General features: G+C 36.7%; 1 protein-coding gene across 13 annotated transcripts in view; it reads left to right on the top strand.

Moving 5' to 3' along the window:
* PDLIM5 (PDZ and LIM domain 5) overlaps positions 1-26900 on the top strand; it is a 214535-nt gene that overhangs the window by 87879 nt on the left and 99756 nt on the right. For 12 of the 13 annotated variants that reach the window (XM_067736935.1, XM_067736934.1, XM_067736932.1 and 9 more), the window contains one exon: positions 26526-26568. In XM_067736935.1, coding sequence (XP_067593036.1) covers positions 26526-26568 — 43 coding nt within the window. Of the gene's footprint in view, positions 1-26525; positions 26569-26900 lie in introns of those variants that run through there. The other variant, XM_067736939.1, reaches the window with a different exon arrangement.

The following is a 26900-nucleotide window of genomic DNA, read 5'->3' as shown; positions in this document are numbered from 1 at the left end:
TAATCCGGGAGAGCCCGGGCTTACCGCTCTATTGAATTGCTATCCAACGTTCATTCTAAACCCTGAGCTTTTTCTTTTGAAATCCGTTTGTCATGACATTTTAATGAAGACGGCTTTGCAACTAGAAGGGAGAAACTTACATTGAACATAATTTCATTTACTAGCAGGAAGATGGGAGTAAGATGGACCGATGCTTTCACTCTGCCTTGCCCCTTTAGAGGGCTGAAATAGGAAATCTGAGGGATGATAACTTTGTTTTAGCAGATTAAGTAGAAACAGTTCATATAAACCGAATTCTCAACTTGGGAAGAGATAAGGAATTGGGCTGTTTTTGTGACAGTCTTCTAAGGGAAGATAAGAGAGGAAATAAAGGGGTGAACTGAAAGACATCAGATATAAAGTGCCTGTTTACTCCCTGTGAGTCACTCACAGTATTCTGCTTTAAAAACATGTTAGGAATTCATCTAATCTTCTTCGAGGCACACCCACTTCCCTCTAAGCCTAGTACAGTTCACAGATAAATTGGTCTTTCTCAGCTCACCACTTTTGCTATGCAGTTACCTTGCCAGCGGTGATTTGATGTCCTCCGGCGGGCCAAACTTCCTATTCTGTCTCAGTTTCTTCCTTATATAAATGAGTACCTGATGACTAACAAATATTTTGCCCAATCCTGAATGTTCCATTGCCTTGGCAATATTTCTGGGAGCTGAAAGTCATCTAAGGTACTAAGTACACAGTGATGGTCACTTTGTCTTCTAATTCATGTTTTGCTTTATTTGGCCACTCTTCTTCGTTTCTACATTCTTGGTTTCCACAAATGATTATTTGCAGAAAACATCCATTTTCTTCATATTTGCTCTCTGTCCTAAAGTTTAGGACACTGTATGCAGAGTTAATTTTCCTTCATTTGCGTGCTTTTGTATTCTGTTTGGGCCAGTATAATGCCCGAAGCTTCATATTCTTATGTACAGTGAGGAGATTTTATACGGAGCATATAGTTAGTTGCTAAATGACTTCTATACTCCTTAATTCCTTGCCTTCCCTTCCCTCCCCTCCCCTCCCCTCCCCTCCCTCCATATGCATTCTCATTCTCTTGTTAGGTTACCTGTTTGTATGCGTTCTCAGAAAAGGCCCTTGATGGACATGAGCTCTGACAGTTGGAACTGATACCTTAACATATTTATATTTCTTTAGTTTTAAATTTTTATTTTAGAAGAAGAGAATGCATAAAAAATATTCTCTATATTAGAAACTGTACTCGAAATCAGGAGTCCTAATTGGAGACTGTACTAGAAACAAGGATTCACGCTCTTTGCTTCTATTGTCAACTTTTTCAGAAAGATCTAGAAATCTTTTATGCCTCATTGATTAAACCATAAGAATGACTGAAGTTACTTAGAGATTTGGCATCTGAATAGTCCAAAATATTGAAGTCGTTATTCTTGAAAGTAACTACTGCCTCTAGCAAAAATGTTTTGAAACTATATATATGATAATTTGGAGCTGGGAAAATTTAGTTAAAACCTGAGAAAATGTCTTGGCTATAGCAAATTATTACTATCTGAATCTCCTGGATAAATGAGTTATTCTCTCTAGCTGAAGGAGACTACATGGTACAACGGAAGGAATATGAACTTCATTGTCAGACAGAGCTGAAGTTTATCTGGGTAACATTTACTTGATTTCTGTATTAGAAAATGCATGATTAAACATTTCTAGGAGTTCAGAATCTTTTTATAAGCAGCATTTATTATAAGGTGCCAAAGATGCAGTTGTAAGGTAGCGGCATGCTGTAATGAAAAAGTTTTTGATTAAAAAAATTGCTAGCAGAGTAGAAAGCAGGCACCTTCTTGTCCCCCTACTCTTCTGTGTCATTTGCAGTGTCATGGAGTGTGAGAGGCCATCCTTGATGCGCATAAGAATTTAAGCTGACCTTTATTCCAGTGCTTGCAAATTTTCCTCAGGCTTCGGAAGATGCATCCTCTTCTGCTTTTGGCATATGACCATGTCACAGGCATCTTGAGGGTTTTTGTTTTTTTTTTTAATTTTTCTAGTTTGAACTGAATTCTGGGTATTTGGCACATTAACCTTTCGTAATAGTCTGAGAGTTTGGTATTTTATCTATATGATAGATCAGTTCTTGAACGAACTTTTCTAATAACATTCATTGTCTGAGGTACACCTTGCACCTGGGTGCATAGGGAGGTGGTGAAGATCAGGACAAGAGCCAGGTACTGGAACACCTGTCACGTAATTAATAATAGCTAAACCATTGTTCTAACTGATTTGTATATATGAACTCATATAACACTCACAGCATCTTTTCTGTGAAGTAAATGATATTCAGTAATTTATATCCAAGCCAAGTAAAGCACAGAAGGATTAGGTAACTTGCCTGAGACCATCCCTTTAGTAAACGGCAGCACCGTGCCTTTGAACCCAGCCAGGCTCTCCCTCTGTGATATCCTACCCTTAGGTTAACAGATGCATCTTTAGTGTGACATTCTGGTGCTCTTAGGGACTGCTGAAATCTAAATGACTGTCAGCTTAGCCCCCTCCTGTCGCCTATCTCTACCCACCCGTTCCTTCACACACACCGCCACACACCACACCCTGCACAAATGCCCTGTGGTGGCCAAAGTGCTACTAAATTTAGATTGTACTTTGACTCACTATTCTATTTTCTGGTTCTCTTCTCTGAAGTTAGCATTGTAGAAAAGTTATAACCTATTGGAGCACCCTCTCTTTCGGCACACTGAACGAAGCAGTCACTTTTCTAAGCCATGTTTACTTGCCCTGGTCGTCAGAGGTGGCTTCTTTATTATTGAAGAAGGGGTGTTTTGCCAGCTGCTTTACTCATTTATTCTTAACCATTTATTAAACATCCCTGGGCCAAGTTCTTTACAACTGTTAGGAAAATGGAGATTGGTAAATTGTAGCATGACCAGAAGGCTTGAAGTCTAGAATACCATGATTCTAAAATTCTTCAGTAAATCTTCAGGAGCATAAATCTTCAGGAAAATGACAGTGATACCAGTACCTCATATCTTTCAAATGGTTTGCAGAATATAAAGCTTCTATTTATATGCTTCCTTGCTGAAGTCAGTGGTACAGTATCCGGCATACACACAAACATACACATATTGATTTTATAATAATATAATATTATATAGTTATCTAATGATTCAATAGGATTATCATCTGAACACATTTTCTTAGTTTACTTATTTATAAGGCTTGATTTAAGACATCTCTGTAGTCTTAAGTACCATTTTTGTCCTAATCTATGATTGCATATGAATTACATTTCTATATGAAATACATTTTATTCTCACTTTTTGGATTCAAAACTAAGACATTTCAGAAAGATTTATGCATTATCTATTTAGTAGAAATCTTTCAATCACTTTCTAATACGTAAAGACTAAATGAATCACAGAAGAGGAGGAATTTACAATAAAAGACTTGTTAGCAAGCGTTTAACATGTACTGCCATCCTTGTAAAATTATTTTAAGCTCTATCTGTTGTCACACACTGAAGGATGAAGGAAACAATGTGGCTTTGGCTGGAGCTTATCACTTCTCAGAATAACTTTGGTGTATTATCTTCAGTGGCATTTTAGCTTAGTTGGCCCACTTCAAAATATCCATCAGAGACACTAGAGATTGACTTAAGCATTGATGACTTGCAGCTCCATACACGTCTAATTTTGGAACCCTCAAAGTTTGGAATTCTAAAACTCTAATTTTGAAATTCTGCCATGTCCAACAGCAGTTCTCCCTACTTGAGGGGCAAAAGGGAATAATAGTTCTGATATTTGTAATTAATGATTTTTTTTTATTATTCTCATATTAAAAATTACCCATTATAATATTTCAGCATTTTGTTTGCACAAGCATTACTAGAAAGAAGTCCATGAAAATAGTGTGTAACCTTTTATTAAATTACACTCTACCTGAACTATGAAGTCAGGGTCCTTATCAGAATAAAATTAAATAGGTATAGAAAGAACCAAGAGAAGGAGAAATGCCAAAAAAAACCCCCCAAAGAATAGAAGCTTGAACTTTAAACATTGCCTATTTAAAAATTCAAATGGAAGAGCAAACACTCAAGAAGAGTTTAGAAAAATTTGAAGAATAAAGTGAGAGGATTGTCCTACAATACATCACAATATAAAGCCAAGGGCAGTGTGGAATCATCGCTATGAGGCTGCAGAATCATTTTAATGCTTCTGCTGGAAAAGATCATTCTCATCTCAGAGTTTTCTGGCTGATCTGTCTCTAGTTAAATCCACAGGTTTCTTTCCTAGTGAAGCTATTTCATTTACTAATTAGCATTTATTTGGTAAATTTACTGTGTACCTCTTTCATGCCAACCATTCTGCCAAATGCTTAGGAGAGAAAAATTGGTAATCTGAGTGAAGACTACTGGATTTACTGTTTATACAGGGCCTCGTAAACTGCTGGTACTAAAACGGGATCCTAGTGAATTTATGAGTGTGCAGTAAATCAAGGGGCATCCCTTAGATCCTCCAAAATCAAGGCCCTGAAACTTTATCGAACTTAAAAAGCTTGAGGCAGATTACTGGGTTCCATCCCAGAGACTGATTCTAGAGTGAAGTCTCTCTCACTCCACAGCCCATGTATTTACTGGCCCTTACTGCTTGTTTATTTCATCTCCCCCAGTAAATGGTAAGATCCTTGAGGAAGGATTCATTTCTTATTCTGCTCTGTGATATCTCCTACAAACCTATAACAGAGTCTTAACGCGCAAGAGATGCTAAAATATGCGTACACCTGAGGAATTAAATCCAGGTAACACAGTGGTTTACCTAACCAGCCTCTATGGCCAGTATATGACCCGTAAAGGAAAAACGGAAAACAACTGAGGTCAGCTCAGAAGGAAAAGTCTTCTGGTGCAGCTGAATATAAATTGTTCTCTAAGAAGAAATGGAGGAGTGGAAGAAGCTTCCTTTCTTTTTGCTTTAGGAAATGATATTCATTCGCTGAAGAAGGACTGATTGACTTTTTGACTCTTGATGAACTGATTATTTCTTATATGATAAATAGGCAAAGATATTGTATAGTAAAGTTCACTTAAATATGGTAGGATTTTTGGCTCTGCCTAATGATTTTAAAGCTTGCTTAATCAATTCTCAGAAGCTACCTATTGGCTAACAGGAGTGTGCTTCTCTAGCTGAGATGATGTGGACATAGATGTGTGTTTTACTGCTGTTGGAAAATGCATACTTTGATGATTCTTTTTTGTGTATCATCGCAGTTAACTATTTTCAGATATGAGGAGCTCAGTCTCCTTTATAAGTCATATATTCCATTTAGTGGCAACTGTTTCTTGACAGTGTAACATATACTCTGGTATAATTGAAAAATATCCTCAAGTTGTCAGGTTGAGTGGCTGAGAGATTTGTTTAAAGAAATGTGGGCAACATTCTTGTGGTTGGAAAAAATAGGGAGAAAATGAAATTATTGTTCAAAAGATGTTTTTAAACTAATATTATGAAGTGGATTATATCTGAGATTTAGGGTCTGTTTTTAAAATAAAAATGAGAACAGACTAAATGCTAACTGTAAATATTGGGTTGGCCAAAAATTTTGTTCGAGTTTTCTGTAGCATCTTATGGAAAACCCGAACGAACTTTTTGGCCAGCCCAGTGTCTTCTAAATAGTAGTTACGTAAAGAGACAGTATTAAAATTAACTTCTGATTATGCATTCTATGACTTCAGTAGAGCACTTGTTGACTAAGTGAATTAAAATAAGGTATAAAAATCTCTTAATATATAGCAAAGTTTACTATAGGTAAAAATCTCATTTTAATGTATACTAGTATTATGTAAGTCAGAATAAGAAACTTTCCCTAAGCAAAAAGATATAAGAACACAGAGAAGGAAAAGATTTTTGTCCCTCAGATTTTGCTTCATAAAATAGTGGTATTTGAAATTGGCTAAAAAGGGACTGATCTAGTTTCATATAGTGGCAGTTGGAAAAAAAGGCCCCAAGGAAACATCAGGCCCATCTGTGACATGGTTATAGAGCCTGGAAACGGCAAGGCAGGGTTGGGTAACTTTAGGTGGTCTGGTTTGAAGTGCTTCCAGAGCAGGAGGGGAGTGGCGAGAAATGTAGTGAAGTTGTGTGTTGGTAGATATTGGTCTCCTTTGTTTTGCTTTGTTTTTTAGTAAATCTAATTTTCTTATATGATATTTGAAATTATTAGGCATAAATTCTCTCTTTATATATATCCCTCATGTTTCTACCTTATTTTATATTTTGAATCACCAAATGTACTTCTTAAAAGTTGGCTTTGGGCTTCCCTGGCGGCGCAGTGGTTGGGAGTCCGCCTGCCGATGCAGGGGACGCGGGTTCGTGCCCCGGTCCGGGAGGATCCCACATGCCGCGGAGCGGCTGGGCCCGTGAGCCATGGCTGCTGAGCCTGTGCGTCCGGAGCCTGTGCTCCGCGGCGGGAGAGGCCACAACAGTGAGAGGCCCGTGTACCGCAAAAAAAAAAAAAAAAAGTTAGCTTTTTTTTAATCAAAATGTTTTATGCAAATAGTATATGACATTAAAAGCTTTATATACAAAAAAAGCTCCTCAGCAGTCCCTTTTTTGCACCTCCACTTACCTGGTCTCTTCCATCAGAGGCAACCAATTATTTCTCCTGGTATTTACCTTTGTATTTCTAAATAATAATCATCTGCTAACTCTTGAATCATCAGTTTTAGTTATTATTCACTGACTTCCTCTTTAGGTAGGTGAGAATTTTACCTTCTAGTTCTGTTTCTCTTCCAGTTTTGTCAAGATCATCACTTTAGGGCTTCCCTGGTGGCGCAGTGGTTGAGAGTCCGCCTGCTGGTGCGGGGGACGCGGGTTCGTGCCCCGGTCTGGGAGGGTCCCGCGTGCCGCGGAGCGGCTGGGCCCGTGGGCCGTGGCCGCTGGGCCTGCGCGTCCGGAGCCTGTGCTCTGCAACGGGAGAGGCCGCAGCAGTGAGAGGCCCGCTTACCGCAAAATTAAAAAAAAAAAAAAGATCATCACTTTAGGAGGATTATTTAACAGTAAATTTTTTAAAAAATCTATATTCAATCTTTTCATTCTTAGGACAATATAAGTATTCAGTGCTGAGCCAAAGTTTGGGAAATTTCAGTGTATCAGAATTCAACAAGAGGGTTGACAGTGTCCCACAGAGACCAATTCCAGGTATTGTGGGCCCTAAAGGAGTGTATGAGCCATGGCCCCCTCACTCTGTGGATTAGCTTAGTGTGCTGGGCCCGTGATTGCAGGCCTTCATTTCCATATATATATGCGTATATATATAGCATCTCAGAGAATATATATAAATTGGTATTGGAGGATGACTGGATTAAGTAAGCTTGTGGGAAATGGGAGAATATTTTCCAAAAATACATTTTATGAAAAAACTCTTCTTTCACATTCTTCATATATTTATATTGTTCTACTGTGTTGTCTGTACAGATAATGTCTTTGCTAGGAATGAGACGTGCATCTTCCCTTTTGTTATTGGACTACTGTCTTATCTTTCTGTTGTCTTTATACAGTGTTCATTGTTTTATTACTTAAAGCTACTTAATTGCTTTTCTCTGTCCCTTCATGTGAGTAAAGGGACATGCCTTAATCCCTTTAAGAGGCCATCTTCCATCAAGAGGTTACAAAATCATTTGAGTTGAAGTGGTTTTCAAATTAATGCTGTTGTGTTCCTTGTTCTCTATTATTTTTTATTTCAAGCACTTTTATCTTTAAAAAAATATTTTGTGGCTTCTTCCTATTTGTAAAATAGTTACACCTTTCTTGAAGAATATTTGGAAGATACAGAAAATAAGAAATTCATATGCCATCCAGAGAAGACAAACATATTTTGGGATGTGCTCTTCTAGTCTGACTATATACATACACATACACAGATAGTGCATTTTTTTCAGGAATATAGAGGTGAACGAGAGAGATATGGCCCTGCTATCATGGACCTGCTACACTAGCTAATAAAGGAGATAATCAACATATAGTAACATAATTAATTATAATTTGGACAAATGCATGTGGTATAAGAACACAAATAGCTTTTTAAAAAATTAAAGTATAGGGAATTCCCTTTCAGTCTAGTGGTTAGGATTCGGCACTTTCACTGCTGCGACCCCAGGTTTGATCCCTGGTCAGGGAACTAAGATCCTGCAAGCTGCATGGAGCAGCCAAAAAATAAATAAATAAAATAAAATAAAAATTGAATAGTTGATTTACAGTATTATATTAGTTTTGGGTGTACAGCGTAGTGATTCAGAGAACACAAACAGTTTTAAGGAAGGGACTAGCATTATCAAATCTGCAAGCAGATTTCGTCATTTAAAAAAAAACATTGTCATAATACATACTAAAATGCCTCTGTAATATATATATATATATATATATATATATATATATATACACACACACACAGACATTCTCCAATGTATGTAAATTTGTCAAAAGTTATTTCTCCTTAGGAGATATTATAGAATCGTGACCTAGTAGAATTGAATACTAACTAATGTGAAGAATCCTTCTGCTTTCAACTTTATCTTTCGTATATAAACGTTTTCATTTGAATCTTTCATTTCAGCCACTGGTCAAGTGGCAGAGTAGTGGGACATACTGCTTATACTGAACTTGCCCATAAAAGTACCGTATGATGATTTTAATGTTAAGTAGATTTATTTTATAAATACATGGAAATGCCATACATATTCTAGGCTATTTTTTTTGTTCACTACAAGTTAAGGTATAGTGCTAGATAATTTACATATATTACATCATTTAATCCTCAGAATAACCCAGTGAGATGAGTAGTAACCTTTTTTACAGATGAGGAAACAAATTTAGAGAAGTTAATTAACTTGGACTAACTTACTGTTGTGAAGATCTCAACAGTAAGTCTTGCTTGGCTCCAAATAAAATTCATGTTTTTAATTTTCTTGATACTATGCTCTCATCTTGTAATGGTGAGGTAGATGAGTAGGAAGTATTATACCCACTTCTCAAATGAGAAAACTGAAACAAAGAAAAGACTAAGATTTCAAGTATAATGTAAAAGGCAATGAAATAGTAGTCAGCCTATTCTTCCTGAACTTGACTTTTCCTGTCTCTGTATAAGGGGATTCGTCTGTATCAAACTGTGCTACAGTGGTGGTACCAGGAGGCCAGTGAGATGCATTCTGCATTTTCTGCTTATACTTTCAGTTCAACTAGAAAAGCTGTACTTTTAAAATTTGTTTTATATACTGAACCTTGAAACACATTTAAGCATAACGAAGGATTATGTTCCTAACCTAGCTTGGAAATAAAAATTTGGACTTTCAGGTTTGATTTGCTACTTTACTTTTATTCTAGGTGAGATCATAAGTAAATCAGTTCTCTATTTTTCTATTAAATGACCTGTCATGGCCTTTTTTTGGATAGTAAAAAATTTAATGAGAATTAATTTATATAAGTGAATATTGATCTTTATGAGTGTTTTTACTAACAACATGCGTTGTTAGATATCCAAGTAGATATGATGAATTTTTTTTTTTTGTCTAAAGCATTTCATATATAACAATGATATTGAGTCTGTATATAGATATCCATGCTCCGTATTTTTGGTGAACTAAAGAAAATAAATTTATATTATAGAATGAGAACTTCTGATTAGACTAGTAGGAAATTGTGATAATTTGACATTGACTAAGTTATTATTGTTTGTCTATCAGGCAGCTGGAAAAAATGAAGATTTCAATGTTGATATTAAGGAAAGTCAGTCTAGATGACCAGTTAAGATCTGTGTGAGTCTTTGATTTCTCAAGCCTTTTCTGAGAATTTTGTCAAGTTTCAGAAACTGGCCTAGTTTTCTGAATATCCAACTTTATCAAACATAGGCTATACAAATATCTAAGATACAGCAGATATTATTGGTTATTCTGAAATGAAAAACTGTAATGATCTCAACTGGACCTTCTGTCTAGTGCTATTTTTACAAGTCTGATGTACCTCAACAAACGTTCCTACTAAATAACTGGTTTCTTACAGCCATACACATCAATATTCCAGCACATTTAACTGCTAGTCTCATTTTTTTTTTTTTTTTTTGCGGTATGCAGGCCTCTCACCGCTGTGGCCTCTCCTGTTGCAGAGCACAGGCTCCGGACGCGCAGGCCCAGTGGCCATGGCTAACGGGCCCAGCCGCTCCGCGGCATGTGGGATCCTCCCGGACCGGGGCACGAACCCGCATCCCCTGCATCAGCAGGCAGACTCTCAAGCAGTGCGCCACCAGGGAAGCCCAACTGCTAGTCTCTTTTTTCAGAACTAACGTAAGACACATAATTCAACCAGAGCACAGTGAGTCGTGCCACGTTTTGTTTTCATAGGAGCACCAAAGCATAAGCATATGCCAGTGTTTGCTTTGGGATAGGTTTCCCTAGAAAACAGGAGATCAGTGAGGTGCTAAATTGCAATTTTATGTGACAGACAGCTAAAAGCAAGGCCATGTGTGAAAGCAGCCAAACCCTTAGATGTTGTGCATATCGAAATGGGAACAAAGGTTATAATGCAAGTTTAGTTTCCTTAAATATGGATCCCAACATTAATTGAGGTCTGCAGCTTATCCACAGCCTTGGGTGTGGCCTGTGAACACAGCTGCTAACTCTGATCTGTAATTTTTATGTATTTTTTGGCCATGTATGACTGGGCCTTTGGGTTGTAACCATTGATGCAAATGAAAATGAAGGAAACATAACATACATATTTCTGGCTTTGGTGTTTGTGTCATCAGAATTTTTTTTGTTCATAGAACTTCAGTACTTGGAAGCACTTTTGGAGAAAGTTTAATATGCTGGATTTCTTTGTGGGGATTGGAAACAGCTTGTTCTCTGGCCAGTCTGTGATAGTTTTTTATCTATGTAAACTCCATTGCTAATCACTGTGATGGTTTCAGAGGCATCCAAGGCCCACACTGTCCCCCGTACATGACTTCTGCGGGCAGGTGCACATAACTGCCTGCTTTGGTGAGCCTAGGTGTTGTCCTTGTACCTTGGATTCAGGGAAGTGCCTGAGGGGAATTCAGAAAAGGAGAGTCATTGACCTCACCTTTCTCCTCCATCTAACTTTTCAGAAACAAATGTAGCCAGCACCAAGTCCTGCATTGTTGTTAGGTGAAAGAACTGTCTAGAAAACCAGTTCTGGGAATTTAGGGGTGATTCTGTATCTTATGGATGATTTGTAACTGAGTTATCTCTGCCATTTCCCATTGCCGCCAAAACTCCCCCAGTTACTTTCCCATGATTACGGTGGCCAAGAACTGACGTTTTCTGAAATGGAACCTGTGAAGTGGCTTTCACAAAACTATATTGTGTTTAATGTTAGACTCTTCTCTTCTCTTACAAAAGCCTAGAGCCTGAAAGATTATAATTGCCATTTATGTTCAGCTTTCATGTCATGGAGAATGATAAATATCATGGCTGACACTCTAATAGTGTATATTTATGTGGCAAGCACTATTCTGAGCACCTTACATTTTTCCTTTTGTTTTCACAATGGCCCTGTAAGATGGATTAGTGATGGATTAATATTGTTATTATTCTTATCTTACATGTGAAGAAACTAAGAGAGAACGCCTAAGTAACTCTTGTTCTAGGTCGAACAACTAGTGAACGGAGGAACTAGTGTTTCTTGAAAACTGGGTTTGCCTAGTGGTGGGTGTCGAGCCAAAAGACACAACCAAGCCAAAGATCAGAAGGAGGATTTATTACTTGCAGCCAGTAAGGAGAACACTGGGGATCTTTCCCACAGCAGTGTCTCCCAAACAGCAAAATCGGGGACCTTTTAAGCTAAGGATACAGACATATTCATGAAGGGGTTTGAATGGAGAAGAATTCAACATAGAATTGGGGAAGCGGTTCACAGAGTGCAAGCTTTAGTGGATTGAAGTCACAAGGGTTGGAAAAGGTCAACATCATCATTCCTTAGGTTCTGACCAGTCTGCGGTTTTGGCATCCTCCACCTGGGTGGGGGCCTTAGTGCCTGCAGAGTTCAAAGATATGGATCACATGGTTATGTATATCCCTTGAGGAGGAGCTAGGACTCGGTTTTATCACTGAACTAGTGTTTCTTGACTGCTTTCCCTTTGTTCCTGCATTCCCTCAATTTCCTTAAGATCACTAATTACTGAGACCCTTCAAAGGCAAACATTGTGGCCAGGCTTAGATCACAAAATGGCTTAGGCCAAGATGGCTTCTCTTATGTCAAAAACCATGCCTGGTTCTCTTTCTCTGGGGACTCCCTACACTACCTGCTGACACTAGGATTTGACTCAGAGAAATCTGCTTCTCAACTCTGTCAGATACTGGACATTCTAGGGACTACATTGCTCATCAAAGTGACCAGGCTAAGAATTTCTATTTTTTAAAAAAATATTTATTTATTTTATTTTTGGCTGCATCAGGTCGTAGTTGTGGCACGTGGGATCTTTGTTGCGGCACATGGGATCTTCGTTGCAGCGCGCGGGCTCTTTGTTGCGGCATGTGGGCTCCTTGTTGCGGCATGTGGGCTCTCAAGTTGTGGCGCGTGGGCTCTCTAGTTGTGGCTTATGTGCTCAGTAGTTGTGGCATGCGGGCTTAGTTGCCCTGTGGCCTGTGGGATCTTAGTTCCCCGACCAGGGATCGAACCTGTGTCCCCTGCATTGGAAGACGGATTCTTAACCACTGGACCACCAGAGAGGTCCCCAGGCAAAGAATTTTTTAAATTTACCTATGGTTTGCTTGTCTTTGAGGCCAGTATTAGTGTCGGGGTTATTTGCCAGGCTGTCCTGAGTCTCACCCCTGTCGTATATACCTAAGGGAAATAAAAGAATTAGCTAATATTGACAGATTTTCAGAAAGAACAAGAACACTGTATGATACAAGCTGTGTTATAGAGGTGTTTGTGTTCCCCTGAGCTTGAAGGGACCTTGTGGCCAATTGGTCTTGTCTTCTATGAAAGAATCCCTGCAATAGTATTATAGGTCCTGTGTGAACATCACCACTGGACAGCCCATTCCAGTTAGACACCTCTCATGGTCGGTGTTCAGCAAGAACATTTTAGAAAAAGCAGCCAAAAGAGTTAAATATCAGAATAGTTATGGAAGAAAAGAAGCATTGTTATCTTGAAAGGAATCAGGAACTTTGGTGTCAGAGTTACATAAATGCATATTCATTTATTGTAAAGAGTTTTTAACGGATCACAGTATAGAGCACACTGTGTGTTTGTCTCTGAACTGGTTCTAATCTTTTGTGAGGTCTCAGGTCCTTCTGTGAATTTTTGAAAAGAGGAAGTAAATAGGACAAGAATCTCCTATTTCTGTTCTCTAGAGATGTTTTAGGGGATGCTTAGCACCAGCTTAAGGGAAACATCACATTAGAGGTTGTGTTTTTCTTTCACTAAAGAATCAAATACATTTCAGATTATTTGTCTTAAGAGTTAAGTATTAGTGTTTGGCTTCTCTGAATTTTCACACATTTTCAAATAGGGAAAATGTTCATTATCCACTTCAGTTTTTAAGTACTTGCTGGAGGATGTCGTTGTTGGAACAATACGTGTAGTAACCTATGGTCAGCACTTCTGTTCTTCTCAGTAATTATAATTCTGTCAGAAGCAAATTTGGTGAGATGGAGCTTTAAGACATGTACTAGCCAGAACTTTGTGTTAATTATTGTTGTTGCTACATTTGTTTATTTTGTGCCTTTAAGGATATTATTGAATGCAATACTTCTCACAAATTAAAACCAGCTTAATATTGTTTTGTGAATGGGCTGTTTCAGTTCAGTGAGAATTTTTGTGTGACCACTGTTAGGCAGCCATCATGTTTATTATATGACCTGTCAAGCTTCCAAACCCTTCTGAGTTCTCTGCCCACCCCCTGCCCCCCATCAAGATTACTCTTTATCAAACTGAGGCTTATTATGCATTCAGTTTATGGAGTCAGGGCCAGCATCTGCCCTAACCTCCTTTTTTTGTTTTGTAAATAAAATGGACTAGAACAAAACATAATAATGGATTGCATGTGAAAATATGTTTTTATTGGTTCAGATTTGTACCATGTAGGTCATGATATAAAATATATCTCTGACTGTGTATTGTGATGAAAACTTTGAAAACAGTAGTCTACTTCGGTGCTACTAAGTTTGCAGTCCCTGAAGTCTGGTGCCAGTTTGAACTGTTTGTCCCTGGTCTGCAATGCGATAAGTACTGAAATTGAGAATAAGCATTTAGAAATTTTGTAGCAATTTGACATAGCCACAATTGTCAAGCTTTGGATCAGTGGATTTGTCCCATTGAAAGATGTAGAACAGTTTGGGTGTTGTTGAACGTGCATGGTGAGCCACACATGTTCTGAGTTGTGTATTGTTGAGAAGCACTATTCTAGGGTCATTTTCTAATATATTAGATTCACACTGTGGTGGAGGGAATTAATTCTCTCAAGATAACAAGCATGCTTTTTGGTGAAATAGGCAGAATGTGTTTCTAATTTGCTAGTTTCAGATTTTCTTCCTGTAATGACAGAGGTATTAGAGAATATAATGTTTTATATTGTCTCTTTGTTTAAAAACATATTTTGTTAACATTGGAAAACTTTGGAATTTTAAGATAGCTTAAATTTTACAACAAAATCCATTGAATTATCAATCAGAAATATAAGTAATACTGTCATTTTATAAACAAATTTTTGTCTCTATAAACAGAAATAGTTTCTTAAATTAAAGAAACAATTGAATGTGTTTCAGCCCTTTATGTGTGATAGTATAAATGTGAAGTTAATCACAAATAATATAAGAATTTTCTTAAATGACAAATATATGAACACTTGCTTCAAATTTTCTTTTTTCAGATTTAGATATTATTATATAGAATACTTTGAATTAATTTAATAAGACTCAGTGATGAAGATGATTCTACTTCTGAACTGATAAATGTGAAATTTATAGCTCATCTTAAAGTTATTAAACAAGGACAGACCTAGCTTATCTATGGCTAAAATAGCCACATTTGATCACTAATTTTTAAATTCCTAGACTCTGAGTACTCCAGATTTTTAAAAAACCTAAACCCACCCCCAAGTTATTTTTTAAGAGTTAAATAAATAAATGGAAAAACCTAAGTTTAGACTACAAAGAATGAAAAGTTTTCATTTCTGTGCTTTCCACAAGACAGTAGACTGACTTTGTTTTCCTAATAAGGCTGTGCTAAATGTTGGAATGCTTCTCCCCTTGAATTTTATTGAATTACCTAAAAATACCCACTTTACCAAAAAATTTTGCAATTGAATGTGCTTAGCCTAGACAAGAATAGAAAAAGATGTATCTGGAAAAAGTTAGTGCCAAAATTGTGCCTTCAATATTAGCATAGGACAGAGCATATAAAAATGAGCCTCAAAGAGCATTTTCTTACCCTTTGGATGTTTGAAGGACAAATTAGATATTTTGCTATTTTCCATTTGTATTCTATTTGTCTTGATATATTTAAGATTTGGGGCAAGTTTTAGTCCCTCTCTCTCCCCTTCCTTTTGTTAGTAGGCTTATACAGTTCAAACATATTTATAGGCTAATTTATTGGTCAACACTGTATTTAGATTTACTGTTCTGTAATTTGAGATTTGGGTTAAACTTTCTTACAAGATGAAGTACCGTATTTAGAAATATGTTTCCGGGGCTTCCCTGGTGGCGCAGTGGTTGAGAGTCCGCCTGCCGATGTAGGGGACACGGGTTCGTGCCCCGGTCTGGGAAGATCCCTTATGCCGCGGAGCGGCTGGGCCCGTGAGCCATGGCCGCTGAGCCTGCGCGTCCGGAGCCTGTGCTCCGCAGCGGGAGGGGCCACAGCAGCGAGAGGCCCGCGTATCCCTCTCACTTAGAGGAGGGAAAGACAAAGACCGTATAGTGGCATGGAGTAGCTTATGTGTCCTGGCTCCCAGTGAGCTTTCTGGCTTCATCTGTCACTGCTGTTTTTGCTTTCACTCCCATTCTAGCTCGTTGGCACATTCCTGCCTCTGAGACTTCACACTTGCTATTTGGTCTGCCTGGAATTCTCTTCTTCAGGTCTCTGCTCAGATTTCATATTATAGAGGCCTTCTCTGACTTCTTCATATAAAATAATGTATCCCTGCCCCTGTCTTGCTTTATTATACTCCACTACACTCATTACCATGTGACATTCTTTGCTTGTTTGTTTTTAATCTGCCTCTTCCAAGTAGAATGTAAGCACCTTCAAAGTAGGGGTTTTGTCTGTTATTCATTACTGTTGATGAACCTCCTACATCAGAGCCTGTTCTGTTAGGGGCTCAATGAATATTTGTGGAATTAATTAATAAATTAACAAAATAAATTAATTTAAGGAAAATATATAGTACAAGTATTGCCCTTGAACTTGAAGTGGCATTAGGTGTAACACATATTGGTCAGGAATGAGAAGTGCTTGGTTAAAATAATTTATGGTAATAGAGAAGCCCATACTAATTATAATAGATCTGGAGGGTTAACAGGAGTTAGAGTCTGACCATAGCATAAGGGTGTGTGTTTGTTTATAAAAGTATAGGCTGATTCAAAAAGAATTAAACCCTATTAAAATGTATTATTCAGTGACTAGGTATATATGAACATATGTAGCTAAACCAAATTGAGAAGGAAGCATCATGGTTATTTCTGTAATCTTACATGTGCGGTATACACCTCTGTATCACAGGGCACACATCAGACCATCAGTCTTACTCACTCTGGGTTATTGGTAACCTATCACCATCAATAGCTGTAATGGGGACTACAATGGTCCTTTATTTTCTCAAGATCGTCAGGAAGACGAGATATAAACATGAGGTTCTCGACACATACCCACAAGAAGATCTCATGATGTGGTGTCTTGGGATCTGCATGGCCGCTAACTTCAGAAGCTGGCTGCTATTTTGACCAGAACACCTAGTTTAGCACCATAGGTGATGTTCATTAAGGAACTTCCAGCCCCATCCTGCTGGAAAATGAAGTTATTAAAGAATTCCTATTACTATGGGGAAAAATATTCCTCTTCTCTGGAACAATAAGGAAGAATGGACTTAAGGCGCTTGTTTCTTTGTTTTTGCATGTTTATAAACCTTTAACTGGGAATTTCCTGAAGTACTTAAACTCTTACTTATGTGTATATTGTTCATGCTGTAAAATGTGTACTTTCTATAGATCCGAGAATCAGATAGGTAGATAGATGTCCACATATATATCCTCTCTCTATGTATATCTATATGTTAACTACATATGTACACATATATGTATGTATTACCATGAGTAACTTCAGTTTTTACATGAATTAATCCAAAAATGACATTCTATAAGTAACATGATTGAAAAATGAATAGTTATTAGTTAATAGAAAATTAATAGTCATTCATTGTTTGAAAGCATTTCTAGATCTCTGAAGTTCTTTACCAAAGTTACTTTTATGACTTTCACTTTGATATTATTTTTAGAAGGCAGAGTGTTAGAGTTGCATTTAAAGTATCTGGAGGACTTGGGTTCAAATCTTGCCTCTGCTATTTTCAAATTCTAAGTTGTGGTCAAATTATTTAACCTATTTGAGCTTCTGCTTCCTGTAATTAAAATGAGCACAACACTACTTGCTCAGGAAGAATAAATGAGATAATTGACAGAATGGGGCCAAATGAAATTATTGCCATTTGGTACGTACTCAATAAGTGATATTTTCTCAATAATTTCTAGTTTGTTGTTGTTTCTGTTGTTTTCTCTTGAAACCTATCCTGGTAGATAATTTGGTTTGGTTATAACAGTATATAATCAGAAACAGAATAATTTCCAGAACTCCAGGGTCGTATCTTCTACATAAGGGGTAGAAAAGTAGTCTGTTGCTGCTTACTTTGTGCCAATCACCGTGAGGTGTGTTACATACATGACCTCGTTCCATCCTCAAAATAATTCTACAGTGGAAGAATTACCGTCCTCATACTAGCAAAGAAACTGTAGAGTAGCTATTTTATTTTGTTGGTAACCTAGACTTGCAACCTTCATTAGCTATTTCTCCTGTTTGTCAAAGTATTCCTCTATCAAGGAAGACCTTGATAAGAGAAACCCTGAATATGAAAGGTAGGAGGATCTCTCTGTCTCTTTAAGGCTCTAAGCTTTTCCTAAAAGGAAGGAAAAAATAAGTAGACAAACATCAGGGTGTGAGTCGTACCTACTTACCTTTTATCCTACTCTTCAGTATCTGACTCTTACCATGCATTGCTAGATATCTGGGAAAAGCCAATTATGCATATGGTTTGTTATTGATGCCTACTTTCTTAATGTGAATTTTAACCACATTTGTTGTTCAAGGGCATTTTAATAATGTCACGAAAGAACCAGAAAAATGTAGATGTATAAATGGAACTCCTAATTTTTCACAGGCAGATTATTTGCTTTGCAAATCTATTAGTTTCTTATTAATAATGAAGTATTATGTTGATAGTACTATGTTGATAATGTTTTTTTCTCTACCAGATGAGTTGGAAGAGAAGATATATTAAATAGAATTATCATCGTGCCCTAAGGAAGGTATAAACGTAGTAGGTTTTGAGAGAATGCAACTCTGTTATAGATTGCTTGTTTATATTAATCCTAAAAGTATTATAATCTATGTCTGATATGAAATAAAGAATAGGGTTTTAGTGGGAAAGAAGGAAATTATACTTCTCAGTTTCTCTTACAGAATGTATGGCGCATCCTTTTTAGTTGTTCTTTTAGAATTAAAAAAAAATTACTAATAGTTGCGTTTATAATATGTAGAAGCAGAAGGTGAGAGAGGTTTTTAGTAGCCTTTATCATGTATTAGTAAAGGAACTGAGGTGCAGAGTTAAAAATAGTGCTTAAAATGTCATCCTTAATCCAATAATATTACACCTGTCCCTTTACCAAGCTTCAGTATCAGTGCCCTGTGGTGTGAATTTTATTTGAATGTGTGGTTTGGAAGTTTAGATGGATCATTTAACGGCAAGTAGTATGAAAGTTGGAGTAGAGGAGTTAAGAGGGATTGAAAAGTAGTGTCCTGCAACCACAGAAGGAATAATGGAAGCTCAACTCTCGTTTCTTATGGCAATCAGTGGCTGAACAAATTGTAATCTGAGGTTTTCCATTATGCAGAATGGTTATGAGGTTTAGACTCCAAAAGAGCCATGGTCATGTAAGTTATTTCCTAGAGTGTTTGTTACAGTAAAAACCATAAAATAATCTAAACGAGGGGTTGGCGAACTATGACCTACAGGACAACTCTATCCCCCTTCCTGTTTTTATAAATAAAGCTTTATTGGAACACAGTCATGCTCACTCATATTTTGTCTGGATTGTCTTCCTAGCTATAATAGCAGAGCTGAATAGTTGAATCTACATCCTGTGACCCACAAAGTCTAAAAGATTGACTGTCTGGCCCTTTGCGGTAAAGTTTGCCATTTCTTAACAATGGGGCATACAAAAATAGCCTCCTTGTATAAAACCCTTTATTGAAATGGTATTTTCACTCTAAAAGAATTTTACTTATAATAAGTATGAATTATCCTGAACTTTGAAATTCCTTTTATGTAACCTTGAACACATCTAAATATTATATAATTTCTTCAACATTCTTTTTTATAGAAATTATTTTATAAATACTAGTTAGAAAAATGCATTTTTTTTTCCTTAAATGAGGCTGAGGTTATTGGGAGTGTGGACATGAGGCACGACAGACAAATGAAACTTTCTTCCCCAATAAAAATGTTCTTTTGGAAATAAACGTAGGGTAAAAAAACATTTCTTGTATCTAGAATCAAGTAGAATAATGGGAAATTTTGGATTTATCACTTTATAAAACTACCTTACTTATTGACTTACTATCTGCCGCCTCCATTAAAATGTAGACTCTGGGCAAGGACCTTCTTTGGCTTGTTTTTACCACCGTGTTCCCAAACTTGGAACAGTACTTCAACCATAGAAAATAAAGTAGCATATCATGAGATGAAGAAATATTTGTTAATTTGTTGGCTTCTGCTAAGTGAGATGGATATATTAGAGGGAGGATAATGTAGAAATTGGCATTAAACTTTTTAGTGGTCCAAGTTATTTAACATTTCTAGACTTTATTTCTGAAACTTAAGAATTGTATATAAGGCCTTTAATTCAGTATTGAGCTCCTAGTATGACCGATCCCAATAAATGGTAGCTGAATGCTGACACCGATCCTCTCATTGTTCAAATAATGGGAAATATGTTATCATTTTAAATTTAGCCTAATGCTCCCTTCTCTCCCCTCCCCGCCATCCCCTTTTTTTCCTCCTTGATAATACTGTAACCGTGTGGGTCAGGGAAGCTCAGTAGAAGTCCTTTCCTCCCTTCCTCACCCTCTCTCCCTCTGTGGCTTCATTTAGAACTGGTTGCTGAAAATTTCTTCTCAAGCCCCATCAACTCTTGTGACCACCTGAAAAGGATCTTTACAACAAAAGCCCTTTCCCTTACCTAGGTAGGTAATTATCAAGTGCTAACTGCCTGTTCTGGATTTCTCTGAGCCACACCCAATTTCAAGCCAAGCCCCAGCAGAGGGAGTCCTGGGTACTCAGATGGGCTCCAGCAGTTCCTTTGCTTCTCTCTTTTTACCTTCTTTCTCCCACTTTTCAAAGTCTGTCCAGCTTTGGGTTATTTCTTACTCTCTAGAGGAAAAAATATACTTTACTTAGTACCCATAGTAAAATAGAGAAAATGCAAAGAGAGAGAAAGAAAATGAGACTGTGTATGAATGCATGTGTATGTGGTGAATATAATCTTCTATAAGCTAAAAGGTGTTATAACATGCTGATATTAAGTACTATTTTGTACTTATGTTTGTAGAAAAAATAATCTTTACGTGTTCTCAGATCATTTGGAAAAAACCACTGATGCATTGCCATAAGTGATTTAAATGTTTAAGGTTTGAGTTTTTAGGAAAGCCAGCTGACTAGAAGTACAATTAAATATAGGGAAATGGTTTAAAGAGACATCCCTCTACACACTTGAGTGCTCACTTTTTTCCCCTCTGGAGTTGCTTTGTTATTGTAAATTGACAACTTTGCAATTAAAGTGATTAATGATGTGCCCTAGTGTTTATGGGTCCTGAGGTCAGTGAGCCCAAAGATGGCCATGCTGTGGGAAACTTAGATAGAGCTCATCTCACGGAAGATGAACTAAAAATCCTCCTCTTTTCTGTATGATTGTTTATGAGTTAAGTGTATTAGATATGGTTGAAGGCTTCACCAAGACATAATGAGTAATGTGAGTAATCTTTATCACTCCAGTTCTGTTGCATAATTCCTCATTCTTAAACACTAATGTGAACATTCATTGGCAACTTTTATTAGCTAAAAACGTATTACTTTATACAGCAGTATTAGAAAATTCATTGAGCGTTCGAACAATGCAGTTTTTCATGATTCCTTTGAATCTAATCTTTAATAGATCTGTCGCTTATTTATGGTATTATTTTTCCTATGCATTATTCTAACCAGGGCACCACAATTCCAGTTTTGAATACAACATTGTAATTTAGAACTCCTTGCAACTGTTCAGCCAGAAGTTCTGAAACTGGTTGTAATGCATCAGGGATTTTTATTTTGGATACTGCTCTCACAAAAGTCAATCAGCTTTCAAAATAGATTGCTGTAGCCACACTGACGGCTTTGTTCTTTGAATTCCATGAGCTGAGGATAGTACCGGGCCAGGGCACTAGCCTCCCGCCATCGTGGCTTACTCCCATACAGGGGCTTCGCACTAAGGGAAGAGAGAACAATAAGAAGACTGTTGGACCCGTGGCACCAAGCCATTGCCAGGATCTCTTCTGGTTTGAAACACACCACACTGCACAAAAGTGACTTGTGTCGCTCGCTGCGGTTGAAAGGGAAATCTATTATCCCATTGTGTATTTCCCAGGATTTGAACAGAAAAATGTAGCAATAATTTTTAATAATTATACATCAGGTTTTAAAACCTTATTTTAAAGTCTTTATAAAATTATTTGCTTTTAAGTAATCTATCACATTTCTAAAGTAAAGGAGCAGATGCTCAATCCAATATTGTTCTAAAAAAAAGAAAGACAACTACAAAAATTTTAATTTTGAGAACTAGCTTTCCTTATTCATATATTAGGATTTTCCCCTCAGGAAATATGGGAAATACATATTTCAGTTTGGTGAAGGAAATGAGATTTTCCTCGTTAAACATCGATTAAATTATGCTCAGAGGCTTTGGGTATCTTATTTAACCAAGTCCATGAAAGCACCATCTCAGTAAGAGCGATATTCTGTATGACAAAAGGTTTCCAGGATTTTGTGGACTGTAATGTTTCTCTCCCTTAATTGTAGCCACCTGGAGGAGACTTAAAACTTTTCAGGCTGACAGAGGTTTACTCTTTTTACTGTTTCTTTAAAATAGCATTTCTCAGAGGGTTTTTCCCTTTCCTAACTCCAACCTTGAGAAAGGTTTCCTGAGCAAATGAATATTCTGAAAACGAGTTCCATAAATGAGTATTCTAAACTCCAAATGGGTGTGGATCATGATCCACAGTATTTTCTTCCTGGGCATTTAAAGGCTTTGAGTAGTCCCTTTACGTAACTTTAACAATGCTTACGTAACTTTAACTTCAAGTTTTCTAGATATCTTTGATAACAGAACCTTTGTTTTGGGGGGTGGGGCGGGGTTGTGTTTTAGAAAGTAGTTTTCTGTGAAGCATGCTTTGAGAAATAGTCTTACTTATTATAAAAAATAGCACGTGTACAGTGCATAAAATGTGGAAAACACACGAAAGAGAAGAAAACAAATATCATTCATAGAGAGCTTCTACTAAATGTTGGTGTGTTTCCAACCACTTTTTTCCATGCATTGATCATGCTCTATATGCTATTTTATATTTCTCTTTTTTCACTTAATATCGTAAAGTAAGCATGTTATCATGCAATTCAGAATTCTTTCTCAAAATGATTTTTAATCATTGCATAATGTTTCATCATTTGGTTATATTACAGTTAACCATTTCCTCATTGTATATTTAATTGGTTGTTTCCTATTTTTCACTATTATAAGTTATACTGTAGGGAATGAGTATATTTTTACATAAAGTCTTTTTCCTCTTTTAGGTTATTTCCTTATGATAGACTCCCAGAAATTGATTTAATAAGTCAAAGGGTGTGAGCTTTCTTCAAGCCTTTTATAAATAAATGCCAAATTATTTTCCAAAAGAGCTGTAATAATATATAATTCTTCCAGCAACAGAGTATTCTCACAAACATTATGCATTAATATTTTTTAAAAATCTTGACACTTTGAAAATAAAAGGTGTTGTATCTTTTTATTCTGTTGTTTTGTGATAATTAGTAAAGTTTGATTTTTAAAAAGCTGGTGTGATTGCTGTTCATTATTCAGATTCCAATTGTCATGTATTCTAAATTTCCCAAGCCACAATAGTTTGTGTTGTAAGAATATGTAATCACACTTAAATATGAGATTTATGTACCCTACTGATCTTTTAAAATGTAAATAATGTATGTTATAGATTTGTATACGTATTTTGTGTGTTAAAAATGCTTTTCCAAATATTTTTGATGTGGACCAGTTGACTTCTTCTGTTTATTCCAAAAAAGCAAAATAACATTACAATGAAGGCCATTTTAAACAGGATTCAAAAATTACATGTCTTAAACTGTGAGCTCCTATATATATTCAAACAGAGGTCAGACATGTATCTGATTGGCATGTGATAGAGTAACTCTAAGGAACCTTCTAAGTTTTAATGATTCTAGGACTCATTTGGTAGTTATTTAAATAGTTAAACCAGAACTAATTTTTATTGCATCTAGTGTTCACTCTTCCATTTGACATTTACTTATAAGCCATCTTTTTTTTTCTTTTTTCCACCTACAAAATGATGCTTGTGTTTCTAACATGTAGTGGATTCAATCCTGGAATTTTGAGGACAGGTTGTCCCTCTTTGACTGCTTTTCTTATTTCATGTCATTGCACTTACGGGACTTTATTAGAAGGCAAGCAGGGCAGATATTCAAGATCCAGTTTAAAATTTTTTTGTGAATTCATATTTTAAGAAGTATTTTTGTAGAACTTTCATTCCATAAAATATGTTAAGACTCATTACTCTGCGTTCTCAACAAACTAAGAGGTTGGGCTCTAAAGTTAATGAAAACTAACCATTCTGGGGCTTTTGTTATTGTTGTTGCTAACCTGTTTAAATAAGAACTAACACCTAGAAAAAACTAAGGGGTTTGTTTTCATAGATGTAGGATATGTGCGTTTTCTTCTGTTTGGAAACCTAGTGACTGTTAAACATCCGTCTTTTGTATAAATTGTTTTTGTGTTGCTAGAAGAGCTCCATGTACCTTTAAGTGTCCAGATGAAAAATGAAAAAGAATATTGTCTTCTCTATTATGGCAAGCTTTCTTTTTTTTTTTTTTGGCTGCGTTGGGTCTTTGTTGCTGCACGCAGGCTTTTCTCTAGTTGTGGCGAGCGGGGGCTACTCTTAGTTGCGGTGCGCAGGCTTCTCATTGCGGTGGCTTCTCATTGTGGAGCACGGGCTCTAGGCGCACGGGCTTCAGTAGTTGTGGCACGTGGGCTCAGTAGTTGTGGCTCCCGGGCTCTAGAGCACAGGCTCAGTAGTTGTGGTGCATGGGCTTAGTCGCTCCGCGGCATGTGGGATCTTCCCAGACCAGGACTTGAACCCGTGTCCCCTGCATTGGCAGGCGGATTCTTAACTACTGTGCCACCAGGGAAGTCCCATGGCAAACTTTCAATCATGTCTTGGGTAGTTTTAATGAGTAGATCCTTTGTGATTACATCTTACTGTGAAATTTCAATGAAAGGAAGATTCCACTGTTCTGTATTTGAACTTGTTTCCTTTGCTTGTTATAATAACCCTATAAGCTAAAAGAGAAATTGTCTGATTGAGACCACACGTGGAAAGTTGTACAACTGCCAGAGGGTAATTCTACATGGCACTAACCAAATGTTAGCATCCATTGTGGTCTCTCCTATTAGGTTAGCCAATTATTCAGTCTGTGCCTGCCCTGGCTAACCAAATTAGTTGTTATTGGGAAATTCAGTTGCTGCTAAAAATGTTGATCAGAGTTCGTTACTAGGTTATGATCATGGAGACCAAATATCCTGTGTTAGCTTCTCTGTAAGTCAAATGATCTCATGGTTTGCATCTTAAAATTATCACTTATTATTTACCTACTATGGTTACATTTCTTGAATTCTGCACTTGCTGTCTTATCCTCAGGCTTATGTGTTGTAAGAGGAGTCAGACTGCTTCTGACATTATTAAACATAACATGTACCTTAATTCTGGGAAAATAGCCTTTAAATCATTAGAAGCTCTCCAATCATTTAGTTACTGTCCTTGACTACAGCCAGTGTATTGTAATATATAAGGACCGTTGGCCTTAGTGCCATCCTAGAAGTAATTTACTTTAATTTTGGAGTTTCTCATGTGAAGCATGGGGATAATGATAGTTGCTACTTTGGTTATTTGTCTTGATTATATGACATACTCACTCCAAATCAATTATCATTATTATTAGTCCATGATAACCAAAGGGACAGTAATAATGCAAAAAAGCATAGATTAAGAATAATATATTTGAATATGAGAATAGTTCTGTGCATGGATTTTTGTCCTTCTTCCCTGTTCTCTCCTTTCTACACTCGTTACTGATGACCTATTACATGCCAGGTGCAGTGCTGATATAGACACAAGTGGGGCGCGGTCATTGCATTCACTGAAATTATAGCCTAGTGGAAGAACTTAGTTTGGTTTTAGTAGAACAGATACAGTAACGTGCACTGAAGAATATAAATACAAAATTAATATGCCTTCAGTGACCCAGTTCAACCAGAATTTATTCAGTATCTTCACAAAAACATCCATTGTCCTCTGGGCATATTCATGGATGATAGGAGAAAAGGCAGATACTATTGGAGATAGAGATGCAGATTATTTGTTTCAGGAGCCATGCAGGGATCAGAAAGTCATGTTTATTTTACCTTACCCTTTTTGGTAGGGAATAGCCTTAATTTAAAGGTTAAACATGGATGCATTAGCAAACAGGACTGGTGTTTGTCTTTCCTCATTCTTGAGTGGGTAGAGTGGGTATTCATACACTAATGAATACCTAGTATATGAGGTATTGGATCTTACGGCATTTGAGCTGCATGAACTAATTAGATTGTGAATAGTAAAACCATGAATTATGAAACTGTAAATTCTGATGATTTAGTATATTGATATATAATATACTAATATATTATATATATTAATAAAATATATTATATATATATATATAATATATATATAATATATATATATATAATATATATATATATATTATATATATATAATAATATATAATAATAAAAATTCCATTAGTAAGAAGTTTGCAAAAATTCATGTTTTTTTCCTTTTCCTTTTTTTCCTCAGAGCATCTGCTACACCCAAGCCTGAGCCGGTTCCTGTTCAAAAGGTGTGTTTCTAATCTAGCATCACTAGGACATTATTTGACTGTCCCTCTTGAACCACTGTAACTTGCGTTCCTGTCTCCAGTCATACTGACAATTTATAGTTTCGATGCAGTTCTCCGCACAGTTCTTCTTTAAAGATGACGAGGGAAAGTGGAAATCAACACATACAGAATTATCATCTGAAATTATTCCTCATCATTTAAACATTATTTCCAATGTCGTATGTTATCAATAACTCATATCCAGATTTCTTACCTTCACTTTTAATTTGCCTATCTCTATTCACATAATCTAAAAAGATGAATATCACAGTAAGTCTTTAATAACATTTTAT

The sequence above is a fragment of the Pseudorca crassidens genome, chromosome 4, assembly GCF_039906515.1.
Source record: "Pseudorca crassidens isolate mPseCra1 chromosome 4, mPseCra1.hap1, whole genome shotgun sequence".
Lineage (NCBI taxonomy): Eukaryota > Metazoa > Chordata > Mammalia > Artiodactyla > Delphinidae > Pseudorca > Pseudorca crassidens.
This window is presented reverse-complemented; position numbering and strand designations above follow the sequence as displayed.